The 19564-nt window shown below is 26.9% G+C and overlaps 1 protein-coding gene across 1 annotated transcript; it reads right to left on the reverse strand.

The window, feature by feature from the left end:
* Positions 1-5110: 5110 nt before the first annotated feature.
* LOC124926165 lies at positions 5111-7791 on the reverse strand. Its single transcript, XM_047466345.1, has 5 exons — positions 7388-7791; positions 6621-6698; positions 6038-6119; positions 5493-5635; positions 5111-5403 (listed from the first exon to the last, which is right to left on the reverse strand). The coding sequence occupies exons 1-5, from the start codon at positions 7667-7669 to the stop codon at positions 5191-5193; spliced, it is 798 nt and encodes a 265-aa protein (XP_047322301.1). The 5' UTR covers positions 7670-7791; the 3' UTR covers positions 5111-5190.
* Between the last annotated feature and the right edge of the window lie 11773 nt (positions 7792-19564).

Consider the following 19564-nt stretch of genomic DNA (forward strand, 5'->3'; position numbering starts at 1 on the left):
GTCATTGATCTTATAATTATTATTGGGGTTTTGATTGTATAAAGAATTTTTACTTCACATATATATTTTTTACTTTAATTTTTTTGTAATGCTAACTAGATTATTTCATAAGTTCAAATCTGAAATAATAAAAATTTTTAAATAAAATTATTAATGAACAGGTACAATGTTTAGCGGCGTTTACAATAGCGACGAAGAAGCCAGCAAACATAGGAAAATGGTCAATATAATACTCTATGTTTAGCGACGTTTATTAAAGCTTATTTATTATTTAGTGACATTTTCTTTACTATTTGATAACTAGTTTTGTATTTGCGACATTTTTACTATTTTGCAGCTTGATTTAATATTTTATGGATTTCATCTAACAGTTCACTTTTATTTTTAATTACATAACAAATTCAGTAGCACAACATTACATTTGCATAAAAACAAGCACATTTTTTCATTATCATTATAAAGTATCGAATGAATTTCTTTTTTTCTCTTTTAAAAGATAAAAAAAATTCGTTAGTCAATCCTTTTGTACAGTTTGCATTATTTTGAAAAACTTATTTTGAGCTATCAAGTTAGAAGGGATGGCTGATTTTTTATGGTTTTTCTTTATTTCGTAAAAATGTCAATTTTTCGGTTAGCATCTTCTATGTTGGAATAATTGTTCTGTGTGCCCAAAGCGTTGCACAACCAAACTGTCATTACTCGAACCTCAAGAGCAAAAATGACATAACCAACCTTTATTTTAAGGATAAAACTCATTTGTTCTTTCACTAAATCGTAAAGATCATAACATAGTTAAAAATCATCAAAAAAAAATCTATTCAATTAAAATTATAAAATATGTTTGTCATAAATTATCGGGATGCTACTCAATCAACTTATAACAAATCATTAACATTTATGATTACCGAAAAAATCTAAAAACATACTCATAACCACACAAATCATCTCGCTCACCCGGTACCCAAGGACTCGATATTAACTTCCTTGTTTCATCTTCACCTTGACCTATTCAGATAATAGTTGACGTACATGTGAAGTTTAAATGCTTCAATTTTTAGTGTATGATTTAATATAAAATTGTATAGATGATTATCAACCAACTAAATTTAGGAAACTAAACTCTAAGGCCTTGTTTCGGATTAGGGTTATTATAATAACCTAGAAGGGTAAATGAATAATGATTTGTGATATTTTGAGGAAGTGGTAATATTTTTGGTAAAATTATTTAAATGGTATTAATATATAATAATAAAATAATAAATAATAATTTAAAATATAGGGTATTTTAGTATTTTAAGTAATGAATTAAGTGATATGATTAATGAGATGGGAGTGAAGCGATGTTTGAGTAGGTTATGTTATTTAAATAACCCAAACCAAACAAGGCTTGACATATTATATATAAAAAATGTCAAAAATTGGAGATTTTAATGATCTGGCCTCAGAAAGCAATAGTGTTGAAACAGAAAAAAATAAGTCAATATTAAAACAGTACAAAAAGAGGGTATTCGTCCCAAAATTGTAGTTCATAATCAAATGGAAGAGACTAGTTAATATAGACAGACAGATCTTCAAACATAGCTTCAGAGAAAAAGAATATGGATTGAAAAATGTGTTCACACATGTCTAGAAGAGCAATTATGGCCTGTTTGGTATGCTATTTTTCATTTGCCAAAAAACTTGTTTACTAAAATTTTGATATAATCTAAAATTTTATCGAATTCATTCAAATTTTTCATATAAACTATCTAAAAATAAAAATTTGAACAAAATCCCACTAGAAAATAAAAACTCCGCATACAATATAATTCGAAGAACACACTTTATATATGGGAATGGTTTAAATCGGTTAATGTAAAAGCTTTTAAATTAAACAAAAAAAAATGATTTCTCATTCCCGTGATTTATTTTTTGGATTGTATGGGACGAATGTAACGGAGATCCTTAGTCAACAAGTCTAGTATGATACACTTAATTATTATGTCGGTTTGTATTACATCAGCAAAAAGTTTAAAAATAGAAAATTAAGTAATTTCTCAACATTTTTTTTAATTTAATTTGAAAAAAATAATAATAAATACTTGTTTATCCTTATCGACAATGGAGAAGCATAATCATCCACGACGAAATAACACAATCATATACGTCAATTATTCACAAAATACTAGAGCTTAATTAACATCTCACTTTGTATTTTTTTTTTTAGAATTAATAAACCCCTTACAAGTCTATAAGTTTTTTTTAAAAGATAAGCAATATTAGTAATTAATCAATGGAGTAGTTGGAAGCTTGGTAGATATATTTAATTTTGAGATCATGTATTACCTAATATATATGACTCAAAAGGCATATTATATTAATATTAATATTATATTATATTTATATTTTATATATAAATTATTTAATACTGATTTTTGTCTGTATAAAGCTGAAATAAAGAATCAACTAGATGTTTCTCTGGGCTTTATATGTATGAAAAATAAAATGCAAGTTGTTTAGAAAAACATCCCGAAAAAAATATACTAAGAAATTTTTAAATAAAAATGTAAGGCTAGAATAGTGAGAAATCACTCATGGTTAAAACCAATTTTCCTTTCCGAGAAAATCAACGTAACTGAATCGACTCAAAACTATAACCATGATTGAATGCGGTAGAAAATTTTATAAATCGACATCAAGCGGTTCAATTGTAATTTTTTTATTTTACGTAACCGAATTGAATTTACCCATTATTTTTTGTTTACTTTATATTGTAGTCTTAAAAATAACTAGAAGATTATGAAAATTATTTCATGACTGATATTAATGTATTTGAGAGTAAAAGTTTGTTATTTTGTTTTCAAACTATATACAAGTGTGTAAATAAAACGATTAAACCAAGAAAATTAAACTAACTAAGACAAATTAAAGTCATGAGACAAGAGTTTTCTATATTAATCTAAAAAAAATATTCAAACCATGATACTCATGTTAAATTAAGTTTATAATAACTAAATAAATTAAAGTCGTCGTCATGCTAACTAATTTTTATTATTTTTAGAACTTTATTCTTGTAAACTTTATTAAATAAATAAAAAGTATAACTAACTAATCAAAAGGTTAACGTATTAAGGAACATCTTGGTGGTAGGTCTAATTATGGATATAAATTTTGTATAGCTGAGCTAATGTAGGTCCGATTAAATTGTAAAAATCGATTCATGAACTAAATTATCAGTAAATACATAAACAAATGATTAAATTTGATCTGTCTTACTAGATATCCACATTTTATTTATCAAATTGTAATAACGGATTCAATTTGGATAGGATATGATTTGAATAATCCAATTTAACATTTTTTTTTATCTAATTATTTAATTTTATTATAAAAAAATTATTATTAAATTTATAATGTTATAATTAATTTTGGTTATTTATAACAATATTTTATTTACTTACTAAAACCTCTCAATGTGTTAATTTTAAATATTTAAATAATTAAATAAAATTTGATAATAAAAAAATTATATTGAGGTGAAATATAATTTAAAAAAATAAATAAATTTTTGTTTTGATAATTTGGATAATCCTAATCTAATCTGAATTTAATTTATTCCAAACTCAACTTAACCCGATCCGATTTCAATCTAATCCAAAATTAGTATTTCGAATTCGATTCGAATTGAATTTTAGATTAATCAATCCAATGTTCACCCCTAATTTTGAGATTCATTTTATAATTTTATTTTATTTTTTAAGTATATTTCGTCTCTTTGAGTATGAACAGAATAATCCCTATTTTGTCCTTAAATTTCCTCCACAATCAATCCAATATTTTAATGTAACAAGCAGATATCTATATTTGGTTGTAGATCCAGACCCACATATTATAATAATGTAAATAAACAAAAGTATTTAATACAAATTTTTTGCTGTCTAATTAATTTATAGTTGAAGAAAGTGTCATCAACAGTATCAAATAGATTTTGCTTTTGAGCTATATATGGTGGTTGTTTGTTATGCCATTAAGTTCACTTTTTGATTTATTAAAAATGTACGACTTAAAAAGATTTTCTGTATCGAAAAATATCTAACAAATTTATTAATACATGTTTAATTAATTAAGTTATGTTTTACAAAATTATGTCAGGATTAATTCAATATCAGCATGAAAAAATTGTTACTTTGTTATGATTTTTATTATTTACTTTTAAAGAAAACAAATCATTAGGGCCTCCTTCTTTTTGAGTTATTTTAAACACTCGCACAAAATCAATTTTTCAATCAATTACTTCTTACTAATCACATCACTTATTTCATTAATTAAAATACTAAAATACCATCTATTTTAAATTATTAATTTTATTTTATTTATATATATTAATATGTTTTAACTCTTTTTTATCAAAAATAATCATTAGTTTCTTAAAATCATCACCATTATTCAATTTTTCTCTCTTGGTTTTTTAAAAAATTCATAATCGAACAAGGCCTAGGATTAAAAAAATTAAAAAAACAAATTGTTTCAATTTTTTTATACATTTTATTGCATTTTATTTTGGAAAGAAAGTTAATTTAGAAACTCTTTTCACATTATAATAATTAACTTAACTCGATAGGTTAATAGATATAACAAAATTTTGAATCTAGATATAACTCAATACTCAACATATAGATCGAATTTTTACAATGACCCTTTTATTTTAGAAATTAATATTTTTTTTATAAATTTGAACTTCATTTTTACATTACCTTATGTTTGCAAAATTTTGAATCTAGGTGATGCCCAATCTGTTCTGAAAAATTGGGTATGACCCCCCAAGTTATCGGTTCTCTTTTTAACCCGTTCAAATCAGTATAGTTAAAAGGCGATAATTATCATATCTCTATGGGAGAAAAAATATATGTATAAAAAATACGATAATAATTTTAAAGTGTTCTTTTTTTAATTTATAATTAGATAATTAAAATTGTCTTATAAAAAAAACCTAGAATGGTATGAATTTAAAAAAAAAAAAAATTGGGTACCAGAAAATTTTAGTTCATGATTTACCCGACCCGATAAGTACCGTTGCTTTGTCTAGTCTGTTATCCAGATGTCAAAACACATCATGCATTCATGCTCATCAAAATAAACAAAAGATCAAAATCTCATATCATTGTCTTTTTCTATGTTGAAACATAGTAAACATACATAGACAACTTTAACCTAGTTTTTACATTCAGTTAGTAAAGAAAGAAGATATAAACAACCAGAACAAAGCAAAACAGATGCTGCAAAACAAAACAAATCTGTAGCTGTATGTATGGCTGCTTTCTTGCTCTTTTCGAAAAATCCAATAAGAAGTAGCATCACTATTACATGTCCAAGTTTAGTCTTTAACTCATTCACGGTTTTAATTTGTAACCATTTAGGCTTTCCCTGGAAATTTCAATACAAAAACCCGCATTTTAAAAACATTAGATTCCAACTGATTTTCAAACAAAAATGTGAGAGCTTAACTAACAAACCTGTAACATGAAGAGACCAAAAAAGCTGGACCTGTAGTGCTTTTTTTCCTCGGATAGTGTATTTGCTACGTCGAGATTACTGATGAAAAGCTCGTAGAGACCCATACCAAAAACCAACATAACTGTTCCTAGAAGATAGACATCTAGAAAAAAAAACATAGATATGATAGTAACATACAAGAATGAGGTAAAATGATTGTTTTTTGTTTAGAGAAGTGAATGCCAAATAATAAGGAAAAATATCGAAATAAGGTGAAGTTTCTTCCTAATCTCAAGACCCCTGCAGAGACTTGAAAGGTTGTAAAGTACCCGCCTAGCGATCTAGGGTTTTTTTTTGCAAAGAAGAAATAAATAAGAGAGTGACCTAAACCTTCATCTTTCATAACTGCACATAATCCAAAACATCTAATACTATCAATTTCCTATACTAATTAGAACACTACACAACAAAGGCTTATTATTATAGCTTTGGAAGAAACATCTAAGAAGATAAGATAGCAAAAGTAAAGTGCAAATATGAGAAATGGATTAGCTTTAAATCTCACCAATGGCCTGGACCAAAGTGAAGATAACCTTCCCTCGGTTAACAAAGTAATCTTGGAAAGAAGAGTAAATATAATTGGATCCCTGGACGCCATAACAATGTTGTTAGTCCATTTCTCGATAAAAATATCATACATAATAGAGTAGATATATATTCATCTAATGTCTTTATTTGGAAGCAGCTTTAGAAGTTGTTTCAGATTATTATAGATGATGGTGATATATTCTCCTTTCTGTTTAAATCTTGTTTAATAGAAAGGAGATGTTCTTTTAGGTAGCTGAAAGTTTTTTTTATCTGTTAGGGTCAATTTTCTCGCAATTCTATTAATAATATTGCCCTAATTGGTTTTTCGCTAAAAAAACAGAAGCAGACTAAAAGCTAGCCAAATCAAGTGTCCTCATTGAAATTATTCATCTTGTTAAGGTCTCTTTCTCATGAAGCTATTATTTTAGTGCACACCAAATCTTGCATACTAAGTATAAAATGTCTAAATAGCAACCTTATAATAATGCCAAAGATTTGAACTCAATTCAATCATATAAGCAATTTGAAGAAAATTATGAGCATTAAAAGTCAGAACACACCTTAATAAAACAGAGGAAAGAGCCAACCAGAGAACCAAAAACAGCGAAAAGGGCGAAGAATCGGCACCCAAATATTGTCTGCAAAGGAACAATATTCCTCATTGACCCCCTTTTAGCATAGTGTATCACAAGCAAGAAGGAAACAAGAGTTTTAGCCCTTTGTCAATTAAACAAGTTTTTTATTAACCAGTGTTTATTCTTTGGAATAAGCTAGTATGAACCCCACAATAATGATCCATATTTCAACTTAAGGCATTCTAAGTATGAATCAAACCTAATACCTTTGATTTCTTACTCAAGACTCTTTCCAATTGAGAATGATGAACACATTTAATACCATTTGGATGTATTAACAATCGAGTTTGAAACCACATTTATGAAAATGATTGTCTATTTAAAGGAAAAACATCATTAAAACTATTAAATCTACATTAAACACATATATAGCAAATGAGATATATCGGATTCATAATGATGGAAAAAACGATTTAAACCAGCGAAAAAAACAAAAGAAGGTTGTTAAAGCAGCTTGAAAATGAGACATATCGGATTCATATTAAGGTTTAACTATAATGATTCACCTTAATAAACAGTATATATGCATATAATCTATGATCAAAGTTCAAAAGTTTTAATCAAACATCTAATCTATATATGTGATCATCACAATTATATAGTGTAGACCTGCGTAGTGTTCTAGTTTTAAGATATAGTAACAAAATTGAACAGAACAGAACAGAAGTAAGGGATGATGATTATATAAAAACCTTCTCAATATTCTCCTCCAAACCTTGTAAAGCTTTCGACGGTTCCGTCACCAAATTGGACCGAATATCTGGCAAAATTGCCGGAGAAGCTGAGTATAGAGGAGATAGAACGGAAGGCCGTGACCTCCGTGTCGAATCTGTGGGATATCTGAAGTCAGATTGCTTGATTTGGCAGATGTTATGCAGAAGAGGAGGAGATTTTCCGAGAATCAAAGGAATTGTTGATACGATTGGAGATAGCATGGTTTTGGTAACGGAGAAGCTCGATAAGAGGTAATGCATTATTCCGTCGAGGTGTATGAGTGAAGACTTGACCTGTTTTGGAGCTAAGAGTTGGAGAAAGAGGTTGAAGAGGAAGAGAAGAGTTATGAACGAAGTCCATGTGTTGATCTGTTCGAAATTGGATGGTCACCATTGCTAGTGACTGTGACTGTGAGCAGGTACAAGTGGCAGATGCGGAGAGGAAAAAAAAAGAAAAGTAAATACAATTTTATTTGAAAACAATTTATTGATTAATTATGGGCTAATTTGATTCGTTTATTTCAGTTACGTTTAGCTTGAGGAGTATGTTTGATATAGCTTATTAATCCAGCTTATTTATTTTTAATATTTATAATATATTATTTAATAATTAATATTATATATATATATATATATATTTAATAATTTAATTTTAAATATTAATAAATGATTTAATTAAAAAATAATATATATTTGAAAATAAATTATATTAATAAATTATTTTTTATAATTTTATTATTAATATATAATTTTAATTATTAATAAATGACTTAAATTAAAAAATAATATATTTTAAAATAAATGATATGAATATATTAATTTTTATAAATATATAATTTTAAATATATTTAATATATATATATATATATAAATATTTAATAATATTTTTTTCACATTTTCACACTTCTATTTATGATCCGATCTTTCAATTGTCAATTTATTTTTGTGCTCTCACATTTTTATTTTTAGTATTATCATTCATTTCGAGATTCATCTAAATTGTAATTAGTATTTTAGATAGTTAATTAAGGTTAGTTTGATTTCTAAAATTATAATTATAAATAAAAAAGATCAGAGTTTATTTATATTTTATATTTTATTTAATTATTTTATATATTAAGATACATATATTATAAATAATAAATAAAAATATATTTAAATATATATTTTTTATTATAATAATTTATATAAAAATATTATAAATATATGAAATAGATGAGAGAGAATGAATAAAATGATTAGAAATAGATTAAATAAATGAGAGAATGAATAAAATGATTAAAAATAAATAAAAGAGATGAAAAAGAATGAATAAAAAAATATTTAAAAATGATGAGAGAGAAAAACGTGAGATTATAATCTTAAAGGTAGAGAGAAATTTGAGTTTAAACGCAAAAGTGTGTTTGAAAATAATTTTTTTGCATAAACTTATTACGCAAAATTACTATATTAGCTTATTACGCATACGCCCATACACGACTTATTAACGCTGAATCAAACGAGACCTATACAAAAATTTAAAATTATGTTATATATATATATATAATTTTTTTTTAATGTTAGATTGTGTATTATTTGGGTAATTGAGATTTTAAACATTTTTTTAAATCTTATTATTTAGACTTTTTTTTAGTCTTAAAGTTATATTCGTATGGGGTATGTTTTAAAGATTTTAAACGCAGTTAATTTATTATATACGTGGTATTTATAAATAAATAAAATATTAATGTCACTAATTTAACTATTAATTTTAAGAAAGGAAGAGTTTTGACTACCAAATTTTAAAAAATAAGTAATCAAAACTAATTACCCCGTTAGTTGACCGGGGATGAAACGGGATGGTATTTATGTCCAAATCGTGGTGAGATAAGAGGGAGTCGGGGACATAAATACCATCACCGCTCCTAGTGGCGGACCCAGAAATATTTTCTCGGAGGGGCCCAATACATAGTAACGTAGCATTTTTTGGCGATCAAATAAATGCATTTTCTAATTAAAATTTTACTCGGTAATTACATAAAAATACCAACAAACACAATTATAAAATACTAATAAGCACAATTACTAAATTATTCTTGTCCATGAGTCGGTATAAAAGAAGACAAATTTATTCTACGAGATTCCATTTGTTGAAAATATTGCAATATTGACTCATTTTGAATTGTTGAGAAAATATCTTTCTCAACATATACAACTAAACTATCATCTATCCATTCATCTCCCATTCGATTACGCAAATCAGTCTTCACGGTCTTTATTGCAGAAAAAACTCTTTCAACGGATGCAGTTGCAACTGGTAAAACTAAAGTCAACTCTATCAATCGATAAACCAATGGAAAAACTATATGTTTTTCTGTTGCAACCAATTTCTGAGCAAGAATTCTCAAGTCTTCAATTGAAGAAAATTGAGGAGCATCCCGTAAATTAAAAAAGTAAGCCCGAAATTGTTGTTCCAAAAATAAATAATCACTGCATGTGAAATCTTCGGGATAAAGTTTAGCAAGACGAATGATTTTACGAATATCAAATTAAGAGAATGAATTTCTGGGATGAAGACATGATATGCAGCCAAATAATTCTGTATTAACTTCTGAAAAACGATTATTCATTTCTTGCATAATCAAGTCAACAACCTAACATTAAATAATAAATATTAACTATTAATAGATAAGAAATAATTTTTATTATACTTGACAAAGTATTTTCACACGATAATGATGAAGATTAGTGATGAGTTCCCCTCTTCCTCTCCGCCTATCATTGTTATCAATTATCATATGCTCATTCATATCAAGTATCGAGATCGAGTGTAATTGACAAAAACTGTTAACTTGGTCCAAAATATCATGCCATCCATCTTCTCTAAATTTTTGTAATTGATTTTTCGAACTCGCAATCAATGACATGACTTGAACTATATTTTAATCTCCTCTTTGTAGGTAAAGTGACAACTCACTTGTAATTCCCAATAAATTTTTCATCAAATGCAACACAAAAACAAATTCATAAAACACTAACTATATAAAAAAAAATATGAAAATCTAATTTAATAGATTTCAGCTTAATTTTATGAGAATATAAAAAAAATAAAAAATATAAATAAGAACAAAAATAAAAAAACGTGATAAACACATATTATCAAGTGAATAAACACTCGAGATACCGAACCAAAACATGTAACTATTTTAACTTGTTTATTAATATTAATTTATATTTTCTTATAAATTTTTGAAATAATTTAAAATTAAGAAATATAAAATATTATTATTTTAATTTTTATATTTTATCCTTATAAGTAATTTGTATTATTAATTATATTGAAATAAATAAAAAATAATGTATAATTATTATATAATTTTAAAATAAATAATATTATTATATGATTTATATAATTTTATATATAATTTTTTATACTTTATTTATATAAATAAATCTTATTTATATATTAATTAAAAAATTTGTATTATTATAAAAATTTGTATATTAGAAAATATTGTTAGTATAAAATAAAATATTAATAATAATTATTTTAATAAAATTATATTTAAAATTAAAATAATATAATTATGAATTAGTTTATAGATAAATTATATAGATATAAATTATATTAGTTTTTATTATATTTTAAAATATAATAAATAAAAATTGAATGACCGTTACAAGTCTAACTTGACTAAGAGTTATATATATATATATATATATATATATATATATATATATATATATATATATATATATATATATATATTTTTTTTTTTTTTTTTATTATTTTAATGTTGGGGAGGCTCGGGCCTCTTGTAGGTCCGTCACTGACCGCTCCATCCTGATCAACTACCGGTCAAACCGTTGAAAAATCGTTCCAAACAGTACAATTCGGTTCGATTACCGCGAGACAATTTTAAATTGTTATCTTTAGTACCAAATTCGCAAGTCTTTATAACTATAATTTTAACTTTCATTCAAGGCGTTTTAATATTATTTGTTTAAACTAATTATTAGTTTGTTTAATGGTGATTCGTTATTTAAAATTTTGTTACTTTTATAAAAATATATTATTTAATAAAAAATAATTGATTGAATTATTATAATATTTTTATATTTAAATTTTATTAAAATAAGATAATATATTTTAATATTTTGATTAATAAATTAAACGATTACCTCATTTAAAAGAAATATGACATGATATATAAATTGTTGATTAAAAAACATCAATATCAAACAAGCTCAAATTGTCACATTCAAAAATTTCACTTCTATCGACTGAGAATCTTCGGTCTTGGAGGATATTTAGGACCGAGGATATTGGAACCTAGGACCGAATGATCCGACCGATGATCCTGCAGATTAGGAATTATCAGGCAAGTAACTTTTCTATAGTGTTTTTTAAACCCACACAATGCTATTTATTCATGTATTTTATATAAATGATGCATACTGTTTTCAAAGCATGTTTTCATTGCATGTTTATGGTTTCTAAAGAAGAATGATTTTATAGAAGGGTCATGGAATCAAAGTGATAATGATGAAAGAATTGACGTATATGGGAGGATGGCTACCAAGATAAGCTTTGGTAGTCCGATTCCAAAACATGGTTGACGAATTGACGAATATGGATTCCTTACCTTGAAGATCAGCTCTCAAGGTCTAGGGTCCCAGTATGTGCTCAAGATGTAACTGTACATTTGCTAATGATGATATACCCTTAAAAACCCTCATAAATGCAATGTAGAATAAATGTCTTTTATGTATTCCTTTAAATGTTTGTTGGGTCTATTGACTCACTATGCTTGTGTGGTGTAGAAACTCAGCCACAATTTTTAAATGATAGGTAAAGGGAGACTTGGAGTGGAGAGCATGGTGTAGGAGATGCGTGTGGAAGGAGGGACCGCGACTGTACGACCGACTTTTAAAGCACAATTTTAATAGTCATGTTAAAAAGGCATCCTAGCTCTTTTGCATATATATGACCGAATTTACGTTGAATTAGGGGTAGGAAATTAGAATTTTATGACGTTACACAAATAACTTAAGTAATTTTAATAATAAAAAAAAACTATTATTATTCTGTGTCTAAACTCATAATCAGTAATATTCAAAATGATATCTCATTAATTAATTCCCAAAAAGAAAAAAGTAAAGGTCATATTAGTTTTCTTTTAAAATAAATTCTGATTTTTTTTACAAGCATATTAATAAAATGATAGGATTGAACCTGAATTAGAATGTATTTTTTTAAGGGAGATCTATTTTTTTTTGTTCTAAAGGTGAGTTATCCTTTAAAATTGATGTATTTAAAAAAAATAAGTGTGGGGTCATATACATTTTTTATATAAACTTTTTATACTTTTAATTAAAGGATGGCTTACCTTGTGGCACATAAAAGAGAAAATTCCCCCGTTTTCTAGCTAAATTGATGAGATGTGTTGTAGAATATAGGAATGGGATAAACCAGTGTGGCGAAGTGAAGATATCGGTTTATCCGAATGGAAGTTAGAGGCTGAATGGAAGTTAGAGGTCGGTTAGATTCAAATATTAATTTGTAATCCATTCGAAATTTTGTATCAAACTCATAGTTTTATAGTTTGAAGGACTTCATGTGTCATTTCTTATTTGAGTTTGATTTCACAATTTCTATATTGAAAACAACCAAATGAATCGGGAAATTTGATCAAATGACCCTTAAAGGAGGGTCATTTTTATATTTAACCTTATAAAATTCCATTTTTATTTTTAATCTTTTTATAAAAAAAAAAATCAATTTTACCCTTAATAACCTTTTTCCTTTTTTTCTTTTTTTTTTCTTTTCCTTTTCCTTTTTCCCCCATTTCTTTCTTCCCGTTTTCCTCTTCCCCTTCACTTTCCACCCGCGACTGTTCCCCTCCCCCGCGACCATTGCCCGCCGACTGCCTATCTTCCGGTCCCATTCTTCTTGTCGAGCAGCCGGACGATCGCCAAGCACCAGCCGGACGTTCTTCCTTTCTCGTTCTCGTTCTCGTTCTAATCATTCACGGACTGAGGTTAGTTCTCCTTATAATTTGGGAAACCCGCTGATTTTAATGAGTATGAAGTTTAGTTTAGTTTAATTTAAGGATCGCTGTTTTAGAATAATCTGAATGGTTGATTTAGAATAATCTGAATGGGGCGAGGATCGTGAGGGTTGAGCGTGGGGTAGTGTGTGTGCTTGGGCGTGGGGTAGTGTGTGTGCTTGGGCGTGGGGTAGTGTGTGGGCTTGAGCGTGGATCGTGGGGATTGGGCGTAGGCTTGGGCGTGGGGTAGTGTGTGGGCTTGAGCGTGGATCGTGGGGATTGGGCGTAGGCTTGGGCGTGGGTTGGGGCGTGGGCTTCGGTGTGGGGCGTGGGCTTGGGCGTGGGGAAATTTCTCAAGCGAAGAAATTTGAGATTTTGCAATAGCAAACCGGATCGAACGAATTCACAAAGACGCGTGGATAGGGTTCCAGTCCTGGAGAGTTACAGCACAAAAGATATTTATTTGAATCACATGTTGAAAGAGATTTAGAAATCTATTAACAATTTCTTGTGTATTGACAGGCATCTTTGTCTAAGACAGCTGAAACTGCATTTTTAGATGTGATCCAAGCTGTCTTTGACTAATTTCTAAAAGTGCAGTTTCAGCTGTCTTAGACAAAGATGCCTTGTCAATACACAAAAAATCGTTAATAGATTTCTAAATCTTTCAACATGTGATTCAAATAAATATCTTTTGTGTTGTAACTCTCCAGGACTGGAACCCTATCCATGCGTCTTTGTGAATTCGATCGATACGGTTTGCTATTGCAAAATCTCAAATTTCTTCGCTTGGGAAATTTCCCCACGCCCAAGCCCACGCCCAAGCCTACGCCCCACGCCCCAGTCCACGCCCAAGCCTACGCCCAATCCCCACGATCCACGCTCAAGCCCACACACTACCCCACACACTCACCCCTCGCCCCAAGTCCACGCACTCACCCCACGCCCAAGCCCACGCACTCACCCCACGCCCAAGCCCACGCACTACCCCACGCCTCACGCTCAACCCTCACGATCCTCGCCCCATTCAGATTATTCTAAAACCAACCATTCAGATTATTCTAAAACAGCGATCCCTAAATTAAACTAAACTTCATACTCATTAAAATAAGCGGGTTTTTCAAATCAGAAGGAGAACTAACCTCAGTCCGTGAATGATTAGAACGAGAACGAGAAAGGAAGAACGTCCGACTGCTCGGCAGGAAGAATGGGACCGGAAGATAGGCAGTCGGCGGACAATGGTCGCGGGGGAGGGGAACAGTCGCGGGTGGAAAGTGAAGGAGAAGAGAAAAACAGGAAGAAAGAAATGGGGGAAAAGAAAAAGGAAGAGAGAAAAAGAAAAAAGTTATTAAGGGTAAAATTGAAAATTAAAAAAAAGGGTTAAAAATAAAAATGGGATTTTGTAAGGTTAAAAAATTTCCCAAAATCATGATAAAGTACCAAGAATTATGGCCCATGCAAAAAAATAAAAAATAAAAATTTTGGAAAAAATTATACTAAATTACAGTGGAACAAAATATATTTATAGCGAATGAGAATCATTTTCAGTCTTCAATAATAGATTATACATATCACCACCATATACATTTAATAATTTATCCTATTTATCTATTTATTTTATTATTAAAAAATATTTAATAACTTATATCTCTTCAATTTTTTATTCTTAAATTTTAATAAATAATTTTTTAAATAATTAATATATTAATATGTTCTTAAATATATATATATTATTATTATTAACAAACTTAATATATATATATATATATATATAAATAAAGAAAGTGAAAAAAATATTTATTTCTTGTTGTTGTGCTCAATAATTTATTCTCTTATTAATTAAATAATTAATTTTCAATAATAAAAATAATTCGAATTAAAATAAATAATGATTAATTGTAGTATATTTAATTAAAAATATTTACTCATTAATAGGTAGAAAGCGAGAAATTATTAATAAAAATAATATTTAATAGAGAGAAAATTAAATTTTTTAAATTTTATATAACTTTTTTATAATATAAAATATATTAATATAATTGAGGAAACATAAATTAATTAATTAATTTATAATATATATATATATTAATTAATAATAATATATTTTTAAAACTTTTGATAAATTTATACCCCTTAAAACACTTTAAACAACTTTCATAATTTTGTTTTAACTTACTTTATTCTATATAGAGATATTAGCATAACATTTTAATCAAAGTGTTTAGAGCTTTATTCAACTGAAAGAATGAGAATAGGAAATAGATGGATAAATGTATGGAATAAGAATATATATGAAATTATTAATTAATTTCATTTTCATTAGTAAGGTTTGAATATTTGCATTTTTATTATATTATATTTAATTAAAAATATAAAATATTATTTTTTTATATTATAATTGTTTAAAATATATAAAATATTTAAGTATAATATTTTATCATACTAATTATATATATATATATATATATATATATATATTTAAAATACTTATAAAATAATAGTTATAAAATAATAGTTGAATGATTTAATTTTTTTTTATAATTATAAATAAAAAATTATTTAAGATAAAATCTTTAATATATTATATATTAATAATTGATCAAATTAAATATAATATTTTACTTAATAACTAGTATAATTTTTTTTAATAGAATTTTTTATTAAAATATTTCATATTTATCATTTTAAATATTTTTTTATAAAAATTATTATTTTATTTTTAAATTTTAAATTAATTTATTATAATTTTATTATTAATATATAATATTTAAAATTAATTATATAAAAATGTTTATATTATTATAAGTTATTGCAATTATTATTAAAATTATATTTTATTAATATTATTTAAATAATTAAAATAATTTCTTTCAATAAATATAAAAAAATATTATTATTTTAATTATAAAAGAACGTCTATTATAATTATAATATATATATATATATTATAATTATAATTATGATCATGAGAGAACATAAAAAAATGGACATAAAAGAAAATACAACACACAAAAAAATGAATATGAAAAAAAAATATAACACGAATGAAATTCATTCCTCCTAATTTAGAGATTATTCTTCATTATCTCAAATCAATATTACTAAATGATTCATTTTCTAAAAATCATGTACAACATGCCTTATATTTCTTAATAAAAGTTCACCCACTTATTTTAAACTCTATCCATTTAAATTATCTTGAATTATACCTATTTTATTTTCTAAATAGTCTATAAAATATTATAAAAATAGAGTAGTTTAATCACAATAATGAAATATAGTATGATATAATATTCATAAAATTTAATCAAAGAAAAAACAAAGACTTATGTTGAACTATTTTTTATGTTAATGACTATAGAGGGATCATTATATCTTATAAAAAATTGTTTATTTACTTTAATTATACATATTTTTTCTTTATTTAAACAAGAGTTTAAATGATTAAATATAATAAAATATTTTATTCTCACATCAACTTTCAAATTGAATCTCACTTCTTTCTAATTTTTAAATTAATTTATTTTTTGAATATTGATTTTTATTTTAAAATTAAATTTCATTTTCATTTTATCCCTCTACTATAGTATTCACACGATTCTCTCTCCACTATCTCCATTTACTCCTCTCCACTCTCCCCATTTACTCCTCTCATTCTCTATTCTTTTTCTCAATCATGTAGTTTTCTCCATTCTTTTTCTATAGTTTCTGTTCCTCATTTGTTACTCAGGTCAGTATTGAGAATAATTTTTGTTGTTTTTATTTTTGAAATAATGTTATACATAAATTTATAATTGTTTAACTTATCGAAAAAAAGAAAATTGTTCGTGAACTTTAATTATTATAGTTAGCTTGTGAACATTAAAATTTAAAATCTTAACATGTCATTTTGATTTATAATAAGAAATACAGGCATGAAAATTGATTAAAAATACAATTTTAGATCAAATTATTACTATCTTGATTTTCTCTTGTTTGAGTGGATATATATAAATTGTTAGTCTATTTGAATATGATGTTATTTAAAAACAATTAAGGGTAATGAATTTCCTTTGAAAGGTATTGTTCTTATTTAGAAGTTAAAATAGGTTAACTTAATTTATAACTAAACTGGTTTTGTTTGTGCAAACTAGACATGGTGTAGGTAAAAATAGAGCGACAGAGTTCAGAGCTGCTGAAGATATATCTGATGCAAGTATGGATCCTAGTTGGCAGAAGAAGGCGACCTTGAGTTCTTCATCGGAGGGTGAAGATGAATCAGTTGTTGTCTCCCACTCGTCAGGCTCACATAGAACTTCATCAAACAACAAATCATTCAAGAAAAAAGGAAATAAACTTTTATCGAAAAAGAAAAGTTTACAAAAGAAAAAACAATCAGAAACCTTTCAACAAAGGATTGACTCTACGTTGGACAATCTTAGTTCCAAATTTGAGTCAATTTGTGACCAAATGGCATCACAATATACTAGTGTTGCAAATGCTTTGATTCCCGAATCTAAATCTAAATTTTTAAGTGCGGCAAAGATGCGAGATATTATTGATGAATTTATTAGCATTGATATACCTCAAATGGATATTGGTAAAGCTGTTGAAATTTGCTACAAGGACCCTGTGAAAGTGAAAGTTGTATTCGCGTTGCCAAGTCAATTGAGACGATCCTATGTACTTGGGTTTGTTCATCAATCTTTGAATCCATGAACTATGTAGGTTAGTTTTTGTTTGTTGGCTTTTGGGCATAATTAATTACAACATGTAATTGCTGGTTTATTTTTAAAAAATAGTTGATAGTATCAAAGTCAATTCTAGCTTTTGGTTGTATTTAAGTATTTTCAATTTAATTTATTTTTTTATATTTAAGAAAAGAAAAGAAGAACATTTGATCTACTAGTTGAGAAGATTCTTGTTTTTGTTAGAATGAATTAAATAAATTAATAGATAGAACAATATTTATAAAAAACAGATATATGACTTGATATTTACTCATTGCTTTATTTTTATTTTTTTGTATGTAACTCAAAAAATGTTTAAAATCAACTACGAAAATATAGTGATAAATTAAAGTCAAAATAACTTTATTCAAATAAAAACATTATAATTTATATTATAAACAAACTAAACATTATTTCAACAATCTCATGTGGTAAGGTATGGTGGCACTACTTTTAAATCCAAAAATTGCAAATTTAAAAGTGAGTATTATAAATATTTGAGAGATCGATGTTAAAAAATGCATTCTTGAATACAATATATGGTGGCACTACTTTTAAATAAGGGATAAGAGGCATGTGAAAGTGTGAGGTCGAAATTATTGATTAGTTGACGAGCATTTGAAAGTGTGAGGTCATGAGATTGAGGTCTAGTGGTGGGTGATTTGTCAACCGAGTGGATAAAAGAGGCATATGAAAAAGTGGGAGTCAAAAGATGATGGTCAGTTAATTGGGGGTTAATGGTTGGTTTGACGAGGTGTGTGATCAATTGGTATTGGTTGTTGAAATTGAGGTAAAAGAGGTCGTCTAAAATTGGTGGGTTGTTTGCCGATGGATAAATAGGCATCTAAGGGGATAAAAATGCATATGAAAAAGTGTGAGTCATAAGATGAGGATGGTCAATTGAGAGATTAGTGGTTGGTTTGATGAGGGATAAGATGTGTGTGATTGATTGAAATTGGTTGTTGATTTGTTGAAGTAGGGGTAAAAAAGATCGACTAAGATTGGTTGTTGGTTTGTCGATGAAATAAAGAGGAATATGAAAAAAGTGTGAGTCACAAGAGGTCGACTAAAATTTGGTCGGTGGTTTACCGAAAGGATAAAGAGACATATGAAAAAGTGAGTCACAAGAGGTCGACTAAGATTTGGTTAATTATTTGTCGAAGGGAAAAAGAGACATGAAAAGTGTGAGTCGCAAGATGAGAGGTCAATAAGGATTGGTGTTGGTTTGACGAGGATAAGAGGTGTGTAAAAGTGTGGGAGGTCACGAAATGAGATATTGATTGAGATTTGGTGGTTGATTTACCGAAGTGGGAGTAAAAAAGAGATCGCGGTAATATAAAAGAGGATGATAATAAATGATATATTAGTGTATAAAATATATGAATGAGATGTTGATTAATCGAATCGTAAAAGTGTGT

Source organism: Impatiens glandulifera, chromosome 2 (assembly GCF_907164915.1).
Source record: "Impatiens glandulifera chromosome 2, dImpGla2.1, whole genome shotgun sequence".
In the NCBI taxonomy this organism is placed as follows: Eukaryota; Viridiplantae; Streptophyta; class Magnoliopsida; order Ericales; family Balsaminaceae; genus Impatiens; species Impatiens glandulifera.

What these genes read in the sequence shown, in the direction of transcription:
- LOC124926165 (XM_047466345.1), bottom strand. Translation starts at nt 7,669, where the DNA reads ATGCATTACCTCTTATCGAGCTTCTCCGTTACCAAAACCATGCTATCT. An exon ending in TGGAGGAGAATATTGAGAAG is followed by an intron (nt 6,699 to 7,387) that starts GTTTTTATATAA and finishes GTTCCTTTGCAG; the next exon opens with ACAATATTTGGGTGCCGATT. An exon ending in CACTTTGGTCCAGGCCATTG is followed by an intron (nt 5,636 to 6,037) that starts GTGAGATTTAAA and finishes TTTTTTTTCTAG; the next exon opens with ATGTCTATCTTCTAGGAACA.